The 23,382-nt window shown below is 27.3% G+C and overlaps 4 protein-coding genes and 1 non-coding gene across 5 annotated transcripts; 3 read left to right on the top strand and 2 right to left on the bottom strand.

Moving 5' to 3' along the window:
* Positions 1–4,121, top strand: LOC124932292. Its single transcript, XM_047472909.1, has 2 exons — positions 1–750; positions 3,114–4,121. The coding sequence occupies exons 1-2, from the start codon at positions 223–225 to the stop codon at positions 3,903–3,905; spliced, it is 1,320 nt and encodes a 439-aa protein (XP_047328865.1). The 5' UTR covers positions 1–222; the 3' UTR covers positions 3,906–4,121.
* Positions 4,122–7,390: 3,269 nt separating this feature from the next.
* Positions 7,391–8,267, top strand: LOC124932816 (protein MIZU-KUSSEI 1). The gene has a single exon (XM_047473499.1). The coding sequence runs from the start codon at positions 7,407–7,409 to the stop codon at positions 8,082–8,084; it is 678 nt and encodes a 225-aa protein (XP_047329455.1). The 5' UTR covers positions 7,391–7,406; the 3' UTR covers positions 8,085–8,267.
* Positions 8,268–9,803: 1,536 nt separating this feature from the next.
* Positions 9,804–10,844, bottom strand: LOC124930631 (ACD11 homolog protein-like). The gene is made up of 5 exons (XM_047470960.1): positions 10,819–10,844; positions 10,481–10,733; positions 10,235–10,407; positions 10,005–10,150; positions 9,804–9,917 (listed from the first exon to the last, which is right to left on the bottom strand). Exons 1-5 carry the CDS (start codon positions 10,842–10,844, stop codon positions 9,811–9,813), a joined length of 705 nt encoding a protein of 234 aa, XP_047326916.1. The 3' UTR covers positions 9,804–9,810.
* Positions 10,845–15,566: 4,722 nt separating this feature from the next.
* LOC124928611 lies at positions 15,567–16,323 on the top strand. The gene is made up of 2 exons (XM_047468851.1): positions 15,567–15,957; positions 16,053–16,323. Exons 1-2 carry the CDS (start codon positions 15,607–15,609, stop codon positions 16,089–16,091), a joined length of 390 nt encoding a protein of 129 aa, XP_047324807.1. The 5' UTR covers positions 15,567–15,606; the 3' UTR covers positions 16,092–16,323.
* A 6,385-nt stretch (positions 16,324–22,708) lies between these two features.
* TRNAK-UUU lies at positions 22,709–22,780 on the bottom strand. Its single transcript has one exon. It is a non-coding gene; the product is annotated as a tRNA-Lys (tRNA).
* Positions 22,781–23,382: the final 602 nt, after the last annotated feature.

Here is a 23,382-nt window from a genome sequence, read left to right as displayed (position 1 = left end):
GAAATATGAGAGTGCATAAGTATCGCCACCCTTAACTACTGCCCTCTCTCAATTCATTCACACCATCTTCTTCCTCAACCTAAATCGTCTGCATCTCTAACCCTAACCCTAGCTAAGCCACTTTCACCATTTTCAAACTCCATCTTACTGTATATATATATATACATTCATCGTCGATCCATCTCGATCTCTTCCTCCTAATTCCAAACAATTTTCAACAAGATGAACGAAGATGAAATCATATCTCCTCCTACGACGAAGACGACGGTAATTTCATTTACGAAATTTTTCAGCGATCCAGATTGGTCAGTTATTCTCCTAATTCTCCTTCCACTTTCCTTCCTCCTATTTCTCTCAATAACTCCAACCGCATCTCCATTAGTCTCCCTTCCATCATTCGGAGCAGTGAAATCCTTATTATACAACCGCGGACCTGTCACTAATTCCTCCTCCGTCGCCGAATCGGATGCGAGCAAGAGATTGCATCGTTCGAGAATCGCCGTCTGTTTAGTCGGAGGCGCGAGGAGATTCGAACTGACCGGACCTTCGATTATGAAGAATATACTCGGTGCTTATCCGAATTCAGATCTGTTTCTTCACAGTCCGCTTGATTCGAATTCGTATAAGTTATCTGTGCTTAAATCTGCGCACAAAATCGCCGCTGTACGGATCTTCAAGCCCAAACATATACCGGAAACTGAGTCACAAGCACGAGTTCTAACCGCTAGTAACTCGCCTAACGGCATACAGGTAAGTAAACAACATTTACGCCTTCTTCCTCGATTTTACTCTTTTTTTTTCTTTTTTTTTTTTTTTTTTTTTGTGTACGTTTCTTTAGGAGGAGCGGTTTCCTACTATCTTGGATGGATGCTTATTAAATATTATTTATAATAATGATTTCATATATTCTAATAATTAAAAATATATAAAAACAACTTTTTATGGATTAGCTGAAATAAAACCTTTATTATATTGAATATCTTTATTTATTTTGTTGAGGTTTTATGTAAAAATAAAAAATTGTTGGATGAAAATTAATTTTTTATATTTTTAATTTATTAATTAAAATATTTTTTTATTTAAATTTTATAAAGATAAAAGTAAATGTATTTATTTTAATATTGATTTTTTTCTATATAAAGGAATATGTAAATTTATGAGATTTTTAAAATTTCTAAATAATTATGTCTAAATAATATAAATTATATATCTATATATATATATAATACTTTTTAATTATTAAGATTTAATTTTTATTTCTAAATATAGATTTAGATAGTCAATATGAACTTTCATAAAATTAAATGATCATTAATATTATTTATTTTTAACTTTAATAGATTAATTTTTATTCTTTAAACATATTTCATTTTAATTTAATTATAAAAATTTACTTTTTGAAAATCAAATTAAAATATAATATCAATATCATACCGAAATTGTGATATATAGTCAATATTCGGTATGTTACTTGTATCATACCGAAAATAACGGTATGAATTTTTTTATACTGAAAATTTTGATATACTATAAATAAAAAATTACTAACCGACTCACCTCTAGATTTAAGGGTTATAACTATAGCGACGCAGAATTTATAAAAAAAAAAAAAATCTCATAAAACCAGAATCAAATTCTAAGGAAAATCAAAATATTTACATATCTTCAAATTTATAAGAGTTTAAATTTAATTGTTATAATCATAATTTTTTATTGGCAGAACCCAGTTATTTTTGTGATAACATAAATGGAGTACCTTATAATTATTAATATATTTAACTGAGAATAAAACAAACTTTTTATTTATTTGTCTTTTTGTTCTAACCATTATATATTGAATCACTTTTCTTGTTAGTTTATATATTATATTTTAGTAAAATAGCTATAAATCCATAATTTGTCTATTTAAAGTATTAATTTTGTTATTTAGATATCTGGATTATAATTTATAATAAACTAGAATTCTGTTTGACTAATTATCCTAAAAAATTCTTTAAAAATTATTAATGAGGTTGTGATTCAAAAATAATTTGAATGATGATTAATTGTTCTTACCAAACTACGATGGCTAATTAGAAAAATATTATTAAATATATGTATAATTAAAATATATTTCTGATAATTATATCATTTATATCAATAGTACTAATAATATATTTTTAATAAAATTAAATTTATAAATAACCAAACCTCATTCAAACTCTTAAAGTTATATTCATGTAAAAAACTAGAAATTTTGTGAATGGCTTTTGAAAAATAGATCAAAACATCTAATCAAGTCCGTAGCCTTTAAAAAAGGAAAGTGAGTTTGGTTTTTTTACTTTACTAATTTTTCTTTTTAAAGCATCTTTATTATTATATATTATTTTATTTTTTTATTAATTATGTTACTTAATTTATTAATTAAAATATATTTTATTTAAAAAAATATTATTTTATTATTATATATTAATATCTTTTAAAATTTTTTTATAAAAAAATCAAATTCTCAAAATTATTCTTAATTAATATTTTTTTAAATAATTTAAAATTTAAATTAACCACAACCGAATATTCCCCAAGTACTTATAGCCTTTATTTCACTAGCGCTGGTTAGGCAAAAAGAATCTTAAATTTTTTAAAAATGTTTTATTAAAGATATAAAATATTTCAATTCTGGTTTTCATTTTTTAATTTTTAAATGTATAGTGGTTGTAATATTCCCGGCAAATAAACTCTAAACAAAAATAAAATAAAAAATAAAGTTAATCTTTTCCAAAAATAAACCTTTTTACCTTTTGTTTATTAGGTTCACACTTGCATTAAGATTTTATTTCTCTTAATCATTTGAAACTTTTGTATAAATTATTATTAGGGCTTCTTCTTTTTGTTGATCTTATTTAAATAAAATTAATTTATTATTATTTTAATTTATTACCTATATCACTTAATTTATTAACAAAAATATTAAAATATTTTATATTTTAAATTATTATTTTTTTTATTTTATCATTATATTAAAATCATATAAATATCACAAATACTTTGTTTTTGTCATAAATCATAAATCATAATTATTTAGAATAATGAATGGTAGGTCTAATAGTAAATACTATGCATGCATGCACATGCAGGGTCTTTTACAATATTTCCAGCTTGTAGAAGGTTGCCTCACCATGATAAAATCCTATCAACAAGAGAATAATTTCACCTACGATTGGATAGTTCGAACCCGAGTCGATGCTTATTGGTCAACTCCGTTAAGATCCGATTATTTCATCTCCGGTCTTTATGTAGTCCCTCCCGGTTCATCCTACGGCGGTCTTAACGACCGCCTTGGGATAGGCGATTTCCTCACTTCCTCGGTGGCCCTCTCCCGCCTATCCCTAATACATCAACTCGACTCAGCTGGCTACCGTCAACTCAACTCAGAGTCCGCCTTCAAGGCCCAACTCAAAGTAAAACAGATTCCCTACCTGACAATGTCTGTACCATTTTGCGTTATGTCGGATAGGAGGTACAGTTTTCCACCGGATAAGAATGGGGTTCCTGTGGCGGCGATATCGAGTAGGGGACCGCTAAGCGGTGCCAAGTGTAGGCCGTGCACGGCGGCTTGCTCCGGTTTGTGTTTGGAGGTGATAATGCCGGCTCTTGATCGTGGTTGGAGTTGGACCGAGTGGGGGAATCAGACGTTAGAGCTTTGTGACGCGCATGGGGCGTGGGAGAAGGGGTGGGAAAAGTTGTTTGATAGGAAGGCGGGGAAGAGGTTAGCGGCCGAGAGGAGAAGGGTTATGGGATTGGATATTCAGAGATGTCTTGCTTGGTTCGAGATAATGAAATTGAAGACGAAGAATTGGGATGCGCCGCCGGCTGCGGATATATGTGGTTTGGGAGGGTTGAAACCAACTTATGGACGGCCCAATTGAGTTGGTTAAGAGTCGTGTATAAAAGAGTATAAGACGGAGAAAATGATACTTCAACAAAACAAAAGAGAAAAAAAAATATGCTTCCCTTCTTTTACAAAAGAAATTATCTTCTTTCTTTTTGGGTAATTTTTTTGTTGATCTCGGTGTTTGAGATTATTTTGTTGGTGGTTGTATATTGTAATTTTACTTTTTTGGAGAATCGAGCTTCTTTATATACACTAAAGCATGCGGATAATATTGACAAAATTTGGTAAATGAAATAGTAATGTAACGATGAAATTAGCGTCGCTATTGCTTAAATTACTATTGTTAAACGATGGTAGTTGAACTCATAGTTAATAAACCATTGGGAACTCACTTTTAATATGAACATTAATATTAAAGTAGATTAATGAGTCTAGATTCAAATGGTGAAGGACTTGTTTGTATTTGGAATGAAAATCAAATTTAAATTGATGTGTCCTTAGTTTTATGGGCTTGATTTGCTAAAACTTAGAACCAAACATATGATAGTTAAGACATCAATAAAAGTTAAATTCTTGATTTCTTTATCTTTAGAGTTCTCTTAAAATTAATTAGCTTTTAAAAGAATTTTGAAAATAGCTATGATTTGAATAAAGGAAATGTATGTTTTATAAAATAATGATATAAATTGATAAACATGACTTAAAGTGTGATTTGATTATCATTTCATGCCTTGGTTAATGATAATTGAAAACAATATATATTTCATAAAAGTATAATTTGAGTTGTTTTGATTATATTAGTTGAATGATGTTGATTTATGCAACTGACTAACCAACTCCAACAAATAGAATAAAGAAACGAAATGAAAAAATTGTAGATTTTTAATTTTCTAATTGTAGAACAAATCAAACTTTTTATATTAAAATGGTCTGAACTATTTCTAAGACTCAAACATGCAATTTTTGTTTTTGGCATTGGGCTGTTTCATTGAAAGATAGAAATAGTAGTTAGTCCGTCATATTTTTTAAAAAGAGGTTTATTTCGAGGTAAGTATGCATGTATGTTAGATTAACCTAAATTTAATATTTTTTTCTATTTAAATAAAAAATATTAAACTTTATAAAGTGTTGAGTGATTAATTTGATTAGATGATCATGTAGTGCTTAAATGTTTGACTTATTTCAATTGAGATGATTATTTTATTCGCATGATGCATTCAAAATTAGACTTAAATAATCTTGTTTAGGATAAATTTTGGAAAAGTAATTTGTTGGTAAAAATATTTAAATATAATATATAATAATAAAATATTTATTTTAAATAAAATAAAAGATATTTTATTATTTTAGTTAAATAAAAAAAAGAGTGAAATAATGTTTAATTATGTCCCAACTCCGAAAAAACCTTAACTGACTTATATGATAAAATGATTATTGCTTATATTCACTTGTTTTTCCGTTTTTTTAATTAAGGAGAACTATTATGACCCTACAATTATAGCCCCATTTAAACTCAAAACACTTCCAGATGAAATCGAACCCGTGAATTTTGGTTTCTTAAACCGACTCTTACCACTAGGCTACCTTGTTGATTAACTTGTTTTTACCGTTTTTACTTGATTAACATTGTTTTTCATTAGTTTACTTATTAGGATGATTATTGTTTTTAATAAATGAAATAATCACTCAATTCATCTTCTAGGAAATCAATGCTATGAAGATTCATCACTTGAAGAAATCATTAAAAGTTTTCATTGAGAAAAAGGAAAAAAGAAAGAAAGAACAGAAGCATGCATTCATGATTGGAGCTAGGAAGAAAAACAAGAGGATAGCCTAAAACCTTAATAATTGAGTGTATGTACGTGAATTTGGAAAAGAAAGTGATAAAGAAAAAGAAAGATAAAGCTATTAATTGAAAGTGATAACCCAAGTAACCATGAGACAGCCACATGCAACACCTGCCATTACCAATATTGTCATTCAAAACTTTATAACCTACCTCTTACTTTATTCATTTTCAAATAATCCCTTAATACATTACATATATACATATATTGACTCAAATAATTGATCAATTCACCCATCAAAATAAATGAGAATCGAACAATAGATCGACATTTAATCTATTAATCAACAACTTTTGCATTTAAGCTATCTTTCTGGGTTATATAAAATAAAACAAGATTTAGAATTCAAGATTATTTGAAAAATAAACTAAGATCAAACAAGATGTTAGAATTAGGCTTCTTTTTCTGGTCCTCCTCCATGTGGTCCGCCCCTTCTTCAATCACGTTGAAATTGAAAGCACCCTTTCTTGTTCATTCCCCCATCAATCAATCAATCTTGAAAGTGAAGCTCTCTCACCTTCTAGAGCTTGTTTGATATTAATTTTTTGAATTTTTTTTTATCACAAATCTAATAAATGAGAAGTTATACGGCTCAACCTGAGACGGATTCAAGAATCTGAGTTGGGGTTACGATGAATTTGAAAAAGATTTGAGTGAGCTTAAATAAACGAGAAAATTATGAATAAAACAAGTAAATAAATTAAGTTTTGCCTTTTTTAAGAAATAGATAAACAAATCGTGAATTAAATTGAAATTTTTAAAAAATTAGAGATAATATCACATTTTTGCAGTAAAAATAAAAATATAATTTTTCGGGTTGGTTCAGCAATCCAAACTCTTACATAGATCCATCACTAAGCTCACTTCCAACATAGTTACTCTGAAATATCTTGTAACACATAATACATTGATTATTATATCATATTATGTTAGGATTTCACATAAAAAAAACAAATTTAAATTAATTACATTTAATATAAGTTCAACGCATACGGATCTAACCATGTTTCAAACTTGTGATCCTATCACTTTTTTTTATCTATTCAACTAACCCAAAAAAAAAAAAAACTAATAATATCTTTTCTCTGTTTTTTCTACCAAATTTATTTTTAAGGTTAAAATATCATTAAACTTTTAATTTGTTTGTAAAAAATTAAGGCATCGTTCAATTTAGGTTATTTCAGCAACTCAAATTAAAAAAACATCATATCAAATTCTTTTTTTTCTATTATATCACTTAATTCATTAATCAAAGTATTAAATATTACTCTATATTTTAAATTAATATTTTTTATTTTATCATTATATATTAATACCTTTAAATATTGTTAAAAAAAATCAACAACTTCTCACTTCAAAATCAACCCAAATCATCATTTTTCAAATAATCTAAATCCGAACCATACATCAAATGCTCATAATTTTCCAACTAAATGGGGTCCTTTCATTAATTTGACTCCTCCACTTCAAGATTCCAGCTAACCAATCACCTTCTCTAGCTAACTAATGGGGACACTCAATCACTTTTGTTACAAGTGGAAGGATGCCTCGAGTCATTCTCACTTGATCAAAATCATCCATTTATACACACCTTTTCCTAACTTCTTCTTCTTTCTTATCCACTACCCACTTACCCTTTAAAACCCATTTATATACAAATCTCAACTTCATCTTCTTCATTACAAAAAATGGAAAATCCAGCCCTCCTTTCTCTCCTAGGCAAACAAAGCAAGGGCTCCTCTCGCCGCCGCAGTAGCGGCGGCGGAGGATTCCTCCGCCTATTCAAGCTTTTTCCCATGTTAACTTCCGGTTGCAAAATGGTAGCCCTTCTAGGAAGACAAAGAAGACCTCTTCTAACAGACAATGCCACAACAGGTACCCTTTTCGGGTACAAGAAAGGCAGACTAATCCTAGCTGTACAAGATGATCCACATCGATTACCCATCTTCATAATCGAACTCCCATTACTAACTTCAACTTTCCACAAAGAAATGGATTCGGATGATATTATCAGAATTGCATTGGAAAGTGAAACCAAATCACATAAGAAGAAGTTGATGGAAGAATTTGTTTGGGCTGTTTATTGTAATGGGAGAAAGATTGGGTATTCGATTAGGAGAAGAGAAATGAATGATGATGAGTTATATGTTATGCAACTTTTGAGAGGGGTTTCGATGGGTGCCGGCGTGGTTCCATGTCCGCCGGAGAAGGGTCAGGCGCCGGCGCCGGTGGATGGGGAATTGACTTATATAAGAGCTAGGTTTGATAGGGTTATTGGGTCTAAGGATTCAGAGGCTCTTTATATGATTAATCCTCATGGACCAACAGGACCAGACCTCAGTATTTTCTTTCTTAGACCTCATTAATTTATACTTTTTTATTATTATTAATTATTATTCTTATTGATTTTATAAATTATCTATATATATATAGTAATGAAAATGGAAGAGGTTTTAAGAAAAAAAAAATGTGAGAGGTTTGAAATACTTTTGTCATAAATTTGTATACATTTAAATATATATATATAATTGAGTAATATTATTCATAAACTGAGGCTTATAATCAAATTTACATAAGTTGAATGAGACTAACCTACCATTTTTTTTAGTTAGAGATATTAAATATGAGTATTATAATTTGAATAGAGGTGTTTATCCAAATTGTTTTGTTTGGACCATTTTTTCAGATTTCATACGTAGTTGAGCTAGAAGTCTAGATCGGTATGGATGATACATCGTTGGTCATGAATTTTCGAGGTAGCTGTGATTCTACATCGAATACTAATAAACATAATTAAATATAATATGACAAAAATATTTACTTATTTTTCATATTTGATAAAAATATTTAATAATAAAAATATTTTTTAATATATATTATATAAAACTATTTTTATATAATTTTATCATAATTTAATTTTTCAAATAATATAGTATATTGATTTCATCACCAGAATTTTCTAAAATCAAACCAGAAAAGAATGGTAGTAACAAAACATAATTTTTATAAGTTACAAAAATAATAAATACACTCCCCAAGGAAACCATATATCATTAATGTTTTCTGTAAAATAAATTAAATATTAAAATAATTTTATTTATTAATATATGCAAATTAATCTATTAAAATTCTATATATATATATATATATATATATATATATATATATATATATATATATATTAAATCTTTGAAATTGTGATTAAAATATGATCAATTATTAATCATATTTACAAGTTTTTTTTTTACATTATTAATAAAAAAAATTAATAAATAAGACATCAACTTCATTTTAGGACAGTTTTAATAGAAACACTATACTTTTTAATGTCTTGGACAATACTTTTGTCAGTTCAGTTTTCTTAATTGGTTGTAACTTTTTTAATTAAGAAAATAGCACAAATATTCACAGTCATAACTCCCATATAAACATTTTTAATGGAAATATACCATTCTTGTCACTTAATAATTAAATGAGTTTAATAATGCTACAAAATATTTTTATAACTGAACTTTTCAAATATAGTTAATTATGATCCCGATTGAAAGTGTATTTTTAAATTCGTTCTATTACTTTTCTATGCAACGATTATATTTTCATTTCAAATTAAGATGTTTTTTTTCTTTAATTAAGGTAATCTTTCTTCACACTTGAACTATCATAATGAGTTAAAAAGTAACCCATTTATCTATAAATAAATAAATTACATAATTTACTTAATAATCTTGTATTACAAGGAATGTATATATATATTGACATATGAATGATAATAATCTACTAAGAAGGAAAATTTATAATATATGTATACAAAGAAAGAAGATGAAACCTGAAAACCTTGTTGGTGAAGAATGAAAAATGGTTGCTTGCACCAAGTCAGTCCGCATCATCATCAAGAGCGGGGTTACTAGGTTTTGTAACCCACGATAACAACCCCGATAATCCAAAATGTTATATATAATTAAATGACCTTAAATAGATTCCGCTTACTTGATTAATATTATTATCATGGTACGATAGTTCCAGTAGATTATGTTAAAAGTTTTTGTCCGATTAGATTTCAAATCCTAGTTCCGCCCTTCCTTATCATCGTGATCACCAATCCAAGCTGATATCCCTCGACATATACAACTTGTCTATGAATTCTATAACAGGTTGCGATGCCTTGATATACCTGTTCATTTCCTTTTCAGCTAATTCATCTGCAACCAATTAACAAACACAAATCAAAATCATGATCTAGCCATTGAAATAGTTAATCAATCAATCAATCATCATAATCATCTCACCTGTTGCATTCAATTTAAGTAGAAGTTGTTCTCTAGTTGGAAGAACACACATTCCAGCATAAGCTGCAGTTCTTACAGCCCATGTATGATAAGGTGCACAAACATCAGCATAAGCTGTTGATGCTGCATCTTTCAAAGAACAAAATCTAGAACAAGAAAACCAAATCATTCCTAGCTAGGGTTAGGGTTTCAGAAATGTATAATTAATTAATCACAAATAATTAACATACTCTGGTGATAAGAAATTCTGGAAGATTGCTCTTATCAAATCAAGCCCCTGTCTAACCCTACGTAAATTGCGTGAATTACTTCCCGCTGTTCTTACTGTATCGTTTCTCACATCAATATCAAGCATACTACTCAATGTCTCATATCTTTTTCCAGCTTCAACAAGATTATGTACCTGAAATTGAATTCATGATTTGATATATATATACAATCATCGTCTTCGTGAATGGATGGATCTAAGATCTAACCTTAGAAACGTATTCAAGTTCGGCAAATCTGAAAGCCATGCCTAGGCATCCGAATAAGACGGAGACTAAAGAACATGCATCGCAAAACGGTTTCAATTTGAGTTCGACGTCGGGGCTAGTTTCTGTAGAATTGAGCATTTTGGATAGATCTTCGAAGGCCTCTGCTACAGCAGATAACGGTCTCTGTTTTGTATCGTCGGAATTATCAACAAAGGCGGGATTATCATTGACCATATCGGGCATGGACATAGTCCTGCATCATCATCATCATCATGATCATGATCAATTAACGCCAGAATTGAAAGATTTTGGAAATTGTTTAGAGATTTGATCGATACCTGTTGAATAGATATTTGAGAGCCATTGATGATCGATCGATCTGTTTCAAGTATATGGAATGAAATCGCTCCTTGATGATGATGAGGATCCTGATTTGAAATAATTTTGGGAGAGAGAATGAATGAAAGGAGAAAAAAATGATCTAATGTCTTGGGGTCGATGATGATGAGAGAGTTTTACTATTCTGAGTTTCATGTTAACCGTTTAACATTTTAAAACTCTTTTCATTTTTTTATTAATAAATTTTTTTTTTTTTTTAATGTATTGTACTATAACCCTTTCAATCAAGTTGATATTTATTTGTCTTCATCATATTCTGATAGAAAACATTATTATTTGACTCGAAAAAAATCGCAAACATTATTATTGTGATAATTGAGAATGTCTCTTAAGAAAACCATGGAGGGGAGGGGAGAACTCATTAATTTTCAATAGGATATTACGCTCGTTAACAAATTTTTTTCTTTTATGTTGGTCAGCATTTTGTTTTCTCCATTAGTTATTCCTCATTTATGGTGTATTTTGATGTCATTTAAATCATTAATTTTTTTTTTAATATTTTTATGATTGAGCTTAAAAAACTATATCTTATTTGCAGGGATTGATTTAAATAGGATTTGAATGGGTTGAAGCCTAAATTAAAAAATAATTTATTTATTTTACTTTACAAATGGGATGTTACCATCTAATTTCTTAACTTTTTTTAATTTAATACAATATTTTTAATCTAATTTAAAAAAAAAAGACAAAATTAACCTTTATTTTTCCATTGTCGTTTTATCCTTAATTTCTCGTTACTTTTTTAAGCAAACACAATTTTTTTTTAAATACACCCAAACTCGAATTCATGGATCCGTCTCTGCTTATTTATATTATGTTATATGAATTTTTTCATATATTTTTAAACAAACATTTATTTATTAAGTAAAAGTAATGATTTCAAGCCAATTAGGCTGATATATGTATAATAATGAAAAGTAAATTAGGCAAATAGATATAATTATTTGTTATGAGGTATATATTATATGATTATATCCATAATGAAAATGTGCTGAAATTAAAGTTTAAAATTTTCATTAAACTAATCTCACTCTTATTTAATTAGTTACTTGTTTGGAATTTACATTAGTTTCTAGTCAAATAAAAGTTATCGATGTTTCCGTCAGATCAAATTAACACAAAAATAAACATTTTGGATAAAACAAGATATATATATAATCTATTGCCTATTGCTTATAAGTTGTTTAGTAATATACTTTATGTCGCTAAAAGAAGTTAACGATTTTTCATCCAATCAAGGAGGACTCTAACACTATTCATCATTGCTTCGTTTAACTAAATACGTTGCCGTTGGATGTGTTTTTAAAGAAGATAAACAAAGCAATATCTTTTGTTCTTACCAAAAGTCTTTTCAATTTCTCGATGGTTGACCAATCTAGCAAATTTTCTCCTTTGTTTTGTTATTTCTAGACTTTTTTTTTTAATTTGGTTTCAAATAATGCTTGAAAAGAAGAAATATGGATCATATCCAAGAATTATGGAAACTTGAATTCGAAATGTGTTCAGAGTTAAGATACGAGCATTCTGCAATTGATATAGATTATTTCGCTTAAAGATCTTGAGTTCATTTTTCTCTTAAGTCTTATGTTAAGATATATAGATAATAAATTCAATTATGTGCAGTCAAATTCTTAACTCGCAAATAAGGTGACCGAGACGTGCAGTCTCGTTTAGTTATATTTTTGGTTGCTTTTGCCATGGGCCGTAATCCTTCGAAAATTTGATTATTCCCGGTATAGTCATAGAGAAAGTTTTGATTTTCTGGCTTAGGGAATTTTCTTTTTATTTCTTTTTTTTGCTTCAGGGGTATATATATATATGAGGGAATCAATACGTTTTGCTCTTATGATAGCCATCGGAATAGTCGCCCGAGTGAGCATAAACGATGATTTCAACACCTCAACCTACACGGGAATATTTATATTTTTTTATTTTTTTTTATTTCCCAGGGTATATCTGGGGGAATCGATACGTTTTACTCGTGTGAGTAAATTTTCTTACAAATTTTGGAATAGCAATTTTATGAGATAGTTCTTCATTTTGTTAATGCGTGTTCAAGCTTGATTTACTTTCATTCCAACATCGGAACCTGTTGATCTTGAATGTACTTCAAAAAGCACGAACAACATTTTTATTCAAATTAAACGATTTTTCTCCTAAAAACTTATCCTTCAATTTGATGAAATTAGAATTCGTAGAATATGGATTCTCATTGTTTTCCTTTGAGATAAACCGAAATCTAAGTTTAATTTTAGTTTATTAAGTTAATTTCTTTTTGAAATCTTGTGATTGTTAGTAAATCATGATTTTTGTCCATATGTATATGTTAATGAACTGGACTTCTCAAAAGTATATTATCAATTTAAAGAAAGTGGGTTTTGGTTTTGTATACCTTGGTTGTTAATTTAAATTAATTGATCTGTACTTGATTTAGTCCAATATCCAAATTATAGTTCAATTTTTTTTGGTTAGAATTAAAAAGAATTATCAGTTCGATTTATTTTAAAATTATAATAGTTTGAGCCTCATACGACACAATGCAAAATTCGAACCATATTTGATAAAAAAACGACTCAAGTTCGAGCCTTATGATTTCGTTCCATGAATTTTGAAAGTTAGTGATATTCATGTTCTGAGCAAAATTGATCCACAACTTGGATACAAATGCCCACTTCCCAAACATGCGGTCAATGTTTTCCTCTTTTATTGCGCAGATTGTACAACATCTAAATATTCATATATTTCTTAGTTATGTCTCTTGTCGCCAATAATTTCCTGAATGTCATCCAAATGATAAATTGGTGTCGAGGTATAACATTTGAAGACCAAACTACTTTATACTAATCAACCACCACCACCTCCTTTAATATATATATATATATATATATATTTGAGTTACAAGATCATCTTTTATTTATTTATCTTATTTTAATTTTTATTCGTTTTACTCTGTTTAGAATTTAGAGTCTTCAAATTAATATTTTTGATGTTTAATAATAATGTTATATCTTATTTTAAATATTTATTATTTATAAACAATAGAAATAAAAATATACATATATATTCATGAAAATAAATATGTGAGTTGACATAATTTTTAAATATTTTATTTAAAATAATTATATATTTTAACATTTCATGTGCAATACAAAAAATGATAAAAAAAAAGTAGCAAGTTTTACATTAAAAAAATATCACAAAACATAATTATAATAATAATAATAATAATAATTTGTCTCTGACCAAAAGAACACTTTGTTAGTGATGTTTCTTCATTATTCAAAGAAATCTTATCAGTGTTTTCGTCCTAATTACAAAATATATTATATTTATATAAAAAAGTGTTATTATTTATTTAAATAAATAAATAAATTAATATAATTAATTTTATAAATATAATTTCTAAAGTGTTATTTATTTTTATTATTTTTTAATTTATTTAATATTTAAATCAAATTTAAAAAATATAAATTCATTATTTTTAACCCTAATTAAGGGATAGGCCCAAAAGATAGAGGCCCAACAGTATTTCGTGCTAATTATCATTTTTCTCCCTTTATGGTTCTTTTCCAAATAATCAGTTGCAAAAATTAATTACATGACAATATGCAAAAATGATAAAAATACATGACAATACATTAAAAAAATGTCACAAAATAAAATAATAATAATAATAATAATAATAATAAAACACAAATATTTTGTCTAAGAAATTACTTAAGATATCTTGAAAATTGATAAATTAATTCTCCAAAATTTATAATATATATATTAGGATCGATAGAGAGAAGGAATTTAAGGAAGGATTAATAGAAGAGAGAATAACTTGACATCATCTCATGGTTTGGAAAAATAAAAAAGTTGGAGGAAAGAGAAAAGAGAGAGAAATTATTTGATTTTTTCAGCATTATACCACGTCTTTCCCTCTCTTATTCCCTCACTCAAATTCACTCTCCCAATCATTATATATATATATTATTTGTAAATAAAATAATTTTGGTGATTTTAACAATTATATTTTATAAATTATTATAAATTGATATATTTTTATAATTTAATAAAAAGATTTTATATATGAATAAAAAATAAATATTTTATATTAATTATAAATTATTTTTTTAATATAAAATTTTAAGTTCAAATATAAATAATTTTTTAATATTTTTATTTATTTATCTGTTTAAAAAAAACTTTAGTTTAAAATTTATCTAAATTTGGTTAAATTTGATTCCTTATTATTATTATTTTTAATTTAAAATTATATATCTATATTATATACATGATAAAATTGTTTGATATACTCGTTTAATACCATGTTATGTTATGATTATATAATTAATTATTTAATTAATTGATTTTTAATTAAATTTAATTAATTTGTAAAAAATAGTTAATAAAATTCAAGGCGTCACATCACAAGATAATTCAATATTATTATTTTTTTTAATAAACAGTTAATCATTATTAATTTATATAAAGATTTATAAATTAATAATAACTCATTTTCATATAATATAAATAACATTTAAAAATAATAATAAAATTTTATTTGTGATAAAATTAGGACAGTGATGCTGCCCGACAGTGACGTTGCCCTAATAAGCCCAAAAACAGGCCCAATGAAAACCTGGGTACTTGTGTTGCCCTAATTATTCATGTATAAAACGACAGACACCCATGTTCTGTAATTATCATTTTTCTCTCTTGGCGGCGGTCGTCACCTTCCTATGTTCTATAGTTTTCATTCTATCAAAAATTTCAATGAATCAGTTGCCATGGAATTCATGACAAGATTCATAATGAAGTTTATGACTATGATGGATTATATAGAACTAAGGGTTTGTCTGATAAATCCGCCAAGCTTAATGATTTTATCCTCCAAACAGGAGAAGTCGATCCAACCATACCTGCTAAACATTCGAACTGGGTCGGATCCTGAAGCCACAACTCAAAAGATTGCAGCTTTTGCAAGACAGAGTGGAAATGATAAGATGAGATCAACACCTGCCCAAAATGCTGGTTTTCGTTATTCTGTGGGCAGGCTTGATGACATCACTGTCTTGGTTTCGTTTGTTAAGGTAGATCAAATTGAAACATCAAACAAATTAACATGATCAGACTTACTTACTTATCTGGCTTGCTTGCTGTTCCTTTCCTTTCCTTTGAATTGCAGGAGAATGCTCCAAGACCATCAACATTTGGATACCGCTAAAGACAATTCTTGATCAGAAACACTCTAGGGTTTGGTGTAGAGACATAAATAATTGGATGATTCTAAGAAGCTTATAAATGGCTGAGTGTGAAAGGGTTATCAGAAATGTAATCTGGGTAGAGTTTCTAAACTGTATTAGGATTTCATATTAGAAGTAGTTTTTGTGTGTGTATGATTGATGAATGTAATTGTAAATCTTAATGAAATAAAATAAAAGTTGAACGGTGCTTATTGAGTTTTTTTATGATTTGAATTGTTATTAGATATCTAAATTAAATTTATGAGTATTTATTTAGATCAATTGTCAAATTTGTACTATGTATTGTCTAAAGTTAATCCAAGACAAATAATAAAAAGTATGTAATGAAAAAGTCTTAAGTTTATTAAGTAACAAGACAATATTTGATCAATTGATAAAAATGAGATGATAGAAGAAATATTCAAATTAAAGAAACCATTTTTGAGCAAATATTTTGATTTTTATAAAAATTCTTTATTTTTTATTATCAAAATTGTAAAAGTGCACATGATGGATAGAAGTAACAAAATAAAGTTAAAATCTTAATTGAATATACAAATTTTTTAAAATTTAAATTTCCTATAGTTTTTAAATAATTTTGATTTTATTATTTTATATTATTTTACATTAAAAAATAAATTTATATTTATAAATTATTTTTTATATTAGTTAATTAATATAATTAATTTTGTAAATATAATTTGTTTTATAATGTTATTTATTTATTAATATTTTAAATTTAAATATATATATATATATATTTTAAAATTAGTTGGATTCAAAATAATTAATTATATATATAAATAATAATATTAATAATAATAAAATATAACTAATATTCAAGACTTTCACTTAAATGTGAGTATAAATGTGTTTTGCTTTAATTTTTTACATTTTAGTTTTACTTTAATACAAGTTCAACAAACAATCTTTTGAAAATGGACCCAAAAGAAAGATGATGTAGATGGACCCAACATTTGGGCCACACCTATTTGGGCTCAGATCAAATTATTTGTGAGTCATTTCTAGCTTAAGATTGAAAAAATAAAACAATAAAATATTCACAAGTTTAAGATAATTTTAAAATTTTGGCTATGATCTCTTCCAAACAATAATTAATAAAAAGATAAATAATTAATAAAATAATAAAGAATCAAAATTAATCAATTTAAAACGAAAAGATAAATAAGTAGGTCTCGTTTACTTATCCGAGAATAATAAAGAGGAACTAAATGTAATAAGGTATGATAATATTTACAAAGATTGTGTAAATATTTTATTTAAAAGTAAAAAGTTCAAAATAATTATATTTAAAAAAATTAAAATTATTGATACTAATTCATGATCAGACATATATATAAAATGAAAATATTTTTACTAATTTTATTTAATTTTTTATTTTAGTTGAAAATAAAACTTATAAATTTTATATTATTAGTAGTTTCAAACTTTAATAATTAAATAAGTGATATTCTTAAAGCAAAAAAATTTAATATAAAAAGTGTTTCCTTTTAAAAAAATTCTAAACTCTTGAAAATATGTGTGTTACAAGATCATTTTATTTATTTATTTATCTCATTTTAATTTTATTTACTTTTACTCTATTGAGAATTTCGAGTTTTCTAATTATTATTTTTGGATTTGTGATATTAATGTTATATCTTATTTTAATATTTATTATTCATAAATAATAATAATTAAAACAAGCTTGACATTAAAAAAATGATAAAATATAAAAATAATAACACAAATATTTTGTCTAACAAATTGTACGTCTATATGAAATTCACAAATTAATTCTCCAATCTATAAAAAAAAAAAAAAAAAAAATTATACATATCAGATAACTAAAAAATTCCACGTTTTTTTCTCCAAATCTTTATCCGAAATTATATATATTATTTATAATAATGTCTATTATACATTTTTTTATTTTTTTTTATTTTCATAGTTGAATTCCATAGAAATAATATAAAATTGATATATTTATTTTATAATTTAATAGTAAAATTTAAAAAGGTCCATATATATTAAAAATGAAAACAAAATCGTTTAAACATAACGACAAAACATTATATATAAATTAAAAAAAAAATACTTAAAAGTTATCGAGCTCGTAAATATTATTCCAAAATCTAATCGAATAATCATCCCTCACAATGAATTTAGACTGCTCACGAAAACTTTTTCACATTGGATAAATTCCCCTCCAAATGTTACATCCTGCTGAATAATTAGACATTTTTGTGAACAACCAGACCAATCATTACCATACTTACATCTAATTATCGATGCTTAAAAACTATTCGACTCCATTGCAAATCTACTACACCATTTTGATAGAAAAGATTTATTAAAAGAAATAATATCTCGAATATCTATACCTCCTTGATTTTTAAAACATTTAACCTTATCCCAACAACTAGATGACAAAACGATGAGTTAGAAGACCCCCATAAAAATTTACACATTATTTTTTCCATTTTCACCGCCACACTCTTGGGGAGAATAAATAACGACATCATATATGTGAGCATAGATGACAACACACTCTTAATGAGAATTAGTTGACCCCATTCCGAGATTATTTTACTTTTTCATTTAGACAATTTACATTTCATTTTAGTGATATTCAAATCTTAAGAGACCTTGGATCATAATTTAGCACATAATGGCATACAAAGACATGTTGACGGAAGATCACCAATTCTGAACCCCAACACATTTGCCAACCTTATTCTTTTTCTATTTGAAACAGAATTTGAAAAAAGATGCCTGATTTATTAAGATTAACTCGAAGACCGAAATATGCACTAAATAACCATAAAATATCTCAAAGGTGTTTAAAGTTCTTATAAGTAGCATGAACCATTTAGAGTGTGTCATCAACAAAAACAAATGTGATATGACAAACTGATATCTTCTTGACCCACAACACACTTTACGGATGAGTCCCGAGTTTTTTTACGAAAGTCATCATTTTTTAGAGTGTTTCCATAACAATGACGAATAAAAAAGAAAAGAGTGGGTCACCCTTTCTGATCCCTCTAGGCTTTCAAAAATCCTTGAGAACTTCCATTAACAATGATAGAAAACTTACCCGTCGAGAGGCAAATCTAATCCAACCAATCCATTTCGCACTCATTCCCATTTTGTCCATTACATCAAATAAAAACTCCCAATTAACACGATCATAAGCTTTTTCGATCTAACTTGACAAAAGCACACATTATTCACCTCTTGAATTTACTGAGTCAATATACTCATTGACTATTAGTACAACATCATAGAATTGACGACATTTGATGAACGTCATCTGATTATTAGATATAACTGTCTCTAATACCCTTTGCAACATGTTAGCCAAATATTTTACGACAATATTATAGAATGACAAAACGAGACTAATATGCCTAAAATTCTTCACATCAATAGTTTTCTGGAGCTTTACGAATGAGACATATCAAAATAAAGTTCCAACTTTTATCAAATGATAAAAATCGATAAAAATGATCAATTTCTTCCATAATTTCAGTTCTAAGCAAAGGCCACGCCTTCTTAAAAAAAAGCAAAAGTAAACTCATTGCATCCTGACGCTTTATCATTTTCACACCCTTTAATGACCACCTCAACCTCCTTCAACGTAAAACGAGCTTCCAACATATCTTTTTGCGTTTTACTAATTGAATAACAAATTATACCATTCAATTTAGGTCTGACCTTAAATGAATCCTTAAACAAACTCTTATAGAATTTGACAATACTCATAGAGATTTCAGGTTCACTATCTTAAACTTTCCCCACGATCGAGATAGAATTTATCACATTATTTCTCGATTGCGCGTAAGAGATCCCAAGGAACACTTGGTGTTTCTATCTCCGACTCTTAACCATGTAGCTCTACTTTGCTGTCGTGCCCAGTTTCTTCATCCTTACACATATCGAATAATTTACTAAAAAGATGAATCCGAGAACTAACCTCTTCAGCGGAGAGTTTATGAATCTTCTCATTCTCGTCAATGACATTAATTTCATTACACAAGTTATTGATTTTACCATAAAATAAAGCACGATCTCTCATGAACCAACTTTTAAGAAGCTTACACGGATTCCTTAAATTCACAAAGAAATTACTCGACGGAGAACCAACCGATGACTGATTCACCCACCACTGATTCAAGTTATAAAGTCCTCTTTGATCAACCATTTATTTTTGAATTTAAATGGTCGACATGTTTCTCCATCTTTCGGCGTTCTATCAATATCGGTCGGTGATCTGAACAACTCCATGAAAGGGCCTATTGAAATATATTAGAAAATCTTCGAAAAATTGATTCACTAATTAAAAATATGTTGATACAAGAATGAACGTGACCCTCATTGCCATTACTTCTCCTAAAAGTGAATTGATAAGTTCAAATTCTTCAATTGTCTTTGAGAACTCGCGCATTAGGCTACTATTCCTATTGACCCATTTTCTTTCAGACGGAAATCTCACTTCGTTAATGTTGCCCGCAAAAACAATTGGTAAGTCTCGAGCCACGTTCTTCATCTCATTAAAGAACTTAGTTTTAAATAGTATGAACATTTTTTTTATTAGCACATTTTTTTTATTATAAATGTTTGTTATGTCACTTATATTTGTAGTCTTTATTAAAATATATTAATATTGAAATAAAAAAAGATTTGAGAAGTATATTGAAATTTTTGAAATCTACTTTGAGTTTTGAGTAGTTTAAAGAATGTATATTTTTTAATTATAAATTTATAACTAGTTATTCAATTTTGCAATTTGTTTATTGTTTATGTTCATCAAATGTTTGCTAATATTAAATTGTTTCTAACTTAGAATGGGTACCTTCTTTGTTAAGATTATGTTATGTCATTAAACTATTATTACAGCGTTTTAAAATAAAAAAATAGGAATGTAGATTGAAAGAATTAATTATGGGCTTATCAATCACTAGAATTTCTTTCAACAGAAATAATGTTATTTTATTTATTTATTAGAATACAATCAATTTGACACAAATTTGTGATCATACTTTTGATAAATAAAAAAAAATTATATCTTGTGCATTTAAATTATATTTATCAAAACACTTTGTTATCTTCACTATTATTTTTCAATGGAATTGTTTGAATTTCCTTTATAATTTTTTATTGAAATTGTGTTTATACACATTTGACACTCATTTTATGTCATCCTAAAAAATTAAAATTTGGTATCGGAAGAGGTTTAAGTTTTGGTTAGAATGAAAACCTCTTTTAAAAGTTTTCGATCTATTCTTATACTTCTACTGTAGTTTCTGATTATTCAAAATTTTGAATAAACAAGTTTCTATTGAAATATGGTTTCAGCGGCACAGTTTCCTTCAACATTTCTGCATTATGTTTGTTCTAATGATCTTCCATGTTTATCCTGCCGGCTGCCACGAACTTTCTATTCATAAGAGTATTCAAACTCTTTGTATCAGTGTTTCCATTTAATTACATGTTATTGATCAGATTTAGAATTCTGGCTCCTTCAAATTTGTTCTATTGACACTCCTCAGAATAAAGTTGCATTTTCTAATGATATTCCTCGGAATAAAGCTGCATTTTCTTTCTTGAATATCTCTAACTGAGTATAAGAGACAATTTCTTCTAATTCTGACTCTGATAAATTGGAATTACTCTCGAAGAATTATGAGATCATTCTCTAGCCTAGTATCATGCTAGAATAATATTCCTTTTCCATTACCGATTAATTTTGAACTTCATCATCTGATTTGCCTCTCCTTTAGTTCTTAAGATTTTCTTCAAGGACCATGCCATTTTATTTTTGATTTGGCATGTCCATATGTTGGTTTCTCCTTTCATGAATCTCGTATGAACTCATTTGACCCATAATGAATTTGCTTTTATCTCAAGGGCTCATACATGTTTAATTGTGAGCGCTCGATTCCATATGACACAATTTTTAATGTTAAGCCCTCCTTCTTCCTTTGTGGTACATATAGTTTCTCATTTGACATTTTTGTCTCCTCTATCTTCAGTACCCCATATGAAGTCTTTCATCAGCTTATTTAGTTCAACCATGACTTTTTATGGAATGACTATTTGTTGTGCCCAGTAACCAATGATTCATATAGTAACTCTTTTTACAAGCTCTATTCGTCTTGCGTATGACAGACTTTTTTGTAGCCCAATCCAAGATAGAATTTTTGACATTTTCAATAAATGGGCAAAAATGTGGGATTTGAAGTTGATTTGCAGATAAGGGGACTCCAAAATATTTGACTGGAAGCGTTCCTTCTTTTATCCCCATGATATTAAATATATTATGCTTCAAAAGTTCAAATACTTCTTTATTCCTCCTCCATATTAAGTCAATCAACCTTTCCTCATGACATTAAGGGTAAATTGGCCTTGGGCCCTAGGTTTTTCATGATTTCCCTAAAAATACATCACCCTAACACCTTAGAAAAGACACAATTTTTCATCTCCAAATCCCCTAAGGCTGCCGTTTTTCCTTCTCCACCGAAAACTCTAAGCAGGACTTGAGACACAACCACAATAGTTGGTGCTCTTGCTTAAGTTTTGAAATGGGTAGCCTATGTCTGTGGGAATCGAACCCACGACCACATGATTAAAAGCCATGCGCTCTACCAGCTGAGCTAATACGACATTTTGAGATTTTATTTATTCATAATTTAAAGTTTATAAATCTAACTAACATTAAAAACAAACATTTTAATGAGGAAAAATACTAAACTTTGTAGTGAGGAAAAGTTAAGGAAATGAGAGTAGAAATAGGAATGAGAATAAGAATTTGATTGATGTGTAGAATGAGAATAAGTATGAATATTGATAGAAATGTAGTGTTTGGTTATGAGTATTAATCATTCTCAATCCTATTGATATTTTCATTTTCATTGATAATGTTTAAATTTATTAAAGAGAAATTATTAATATTATTTTGTAAATGAAACTAGTATTAATATTTTTATTTTATTATATTTTATTTAATTAAAAATAATATTTTTATTTTTATATCATAATTGTTTAAAATATTGAAATGCTTCATAATTTAATAAAATATAAACATATAATTTTTATATTATACTAATTATATATATAGTTTTTAAAATGCTTATAAAAAATAGTTAAAAGATTTTAAAAAATTTAATATAACAAAGTTTTTAAAATATTATATACTAATAATTGATCAAATTAAATATAACATTTTACTTAATAATATATATTAGAGAAATGATTAGGCGAGGGAAT

The sequence above is a fragment of the Impatiens glandulifera genome, chromosome 3 (assembly GCF_907164915.1).
Source record: "Impatiens glandulifera chromosome 3, dImpGla2.1, whole genome shotgun sequence".
NCBI lineage: Eukaryota > Viridiplantae > Streptophyta > Magnoliopsida > Ericales > Balsaminaceae > Impatiens > Impatiens glandulifera.
This window is presented reverse-complemented; position numbering and strand designations above follow the sequence as displayed.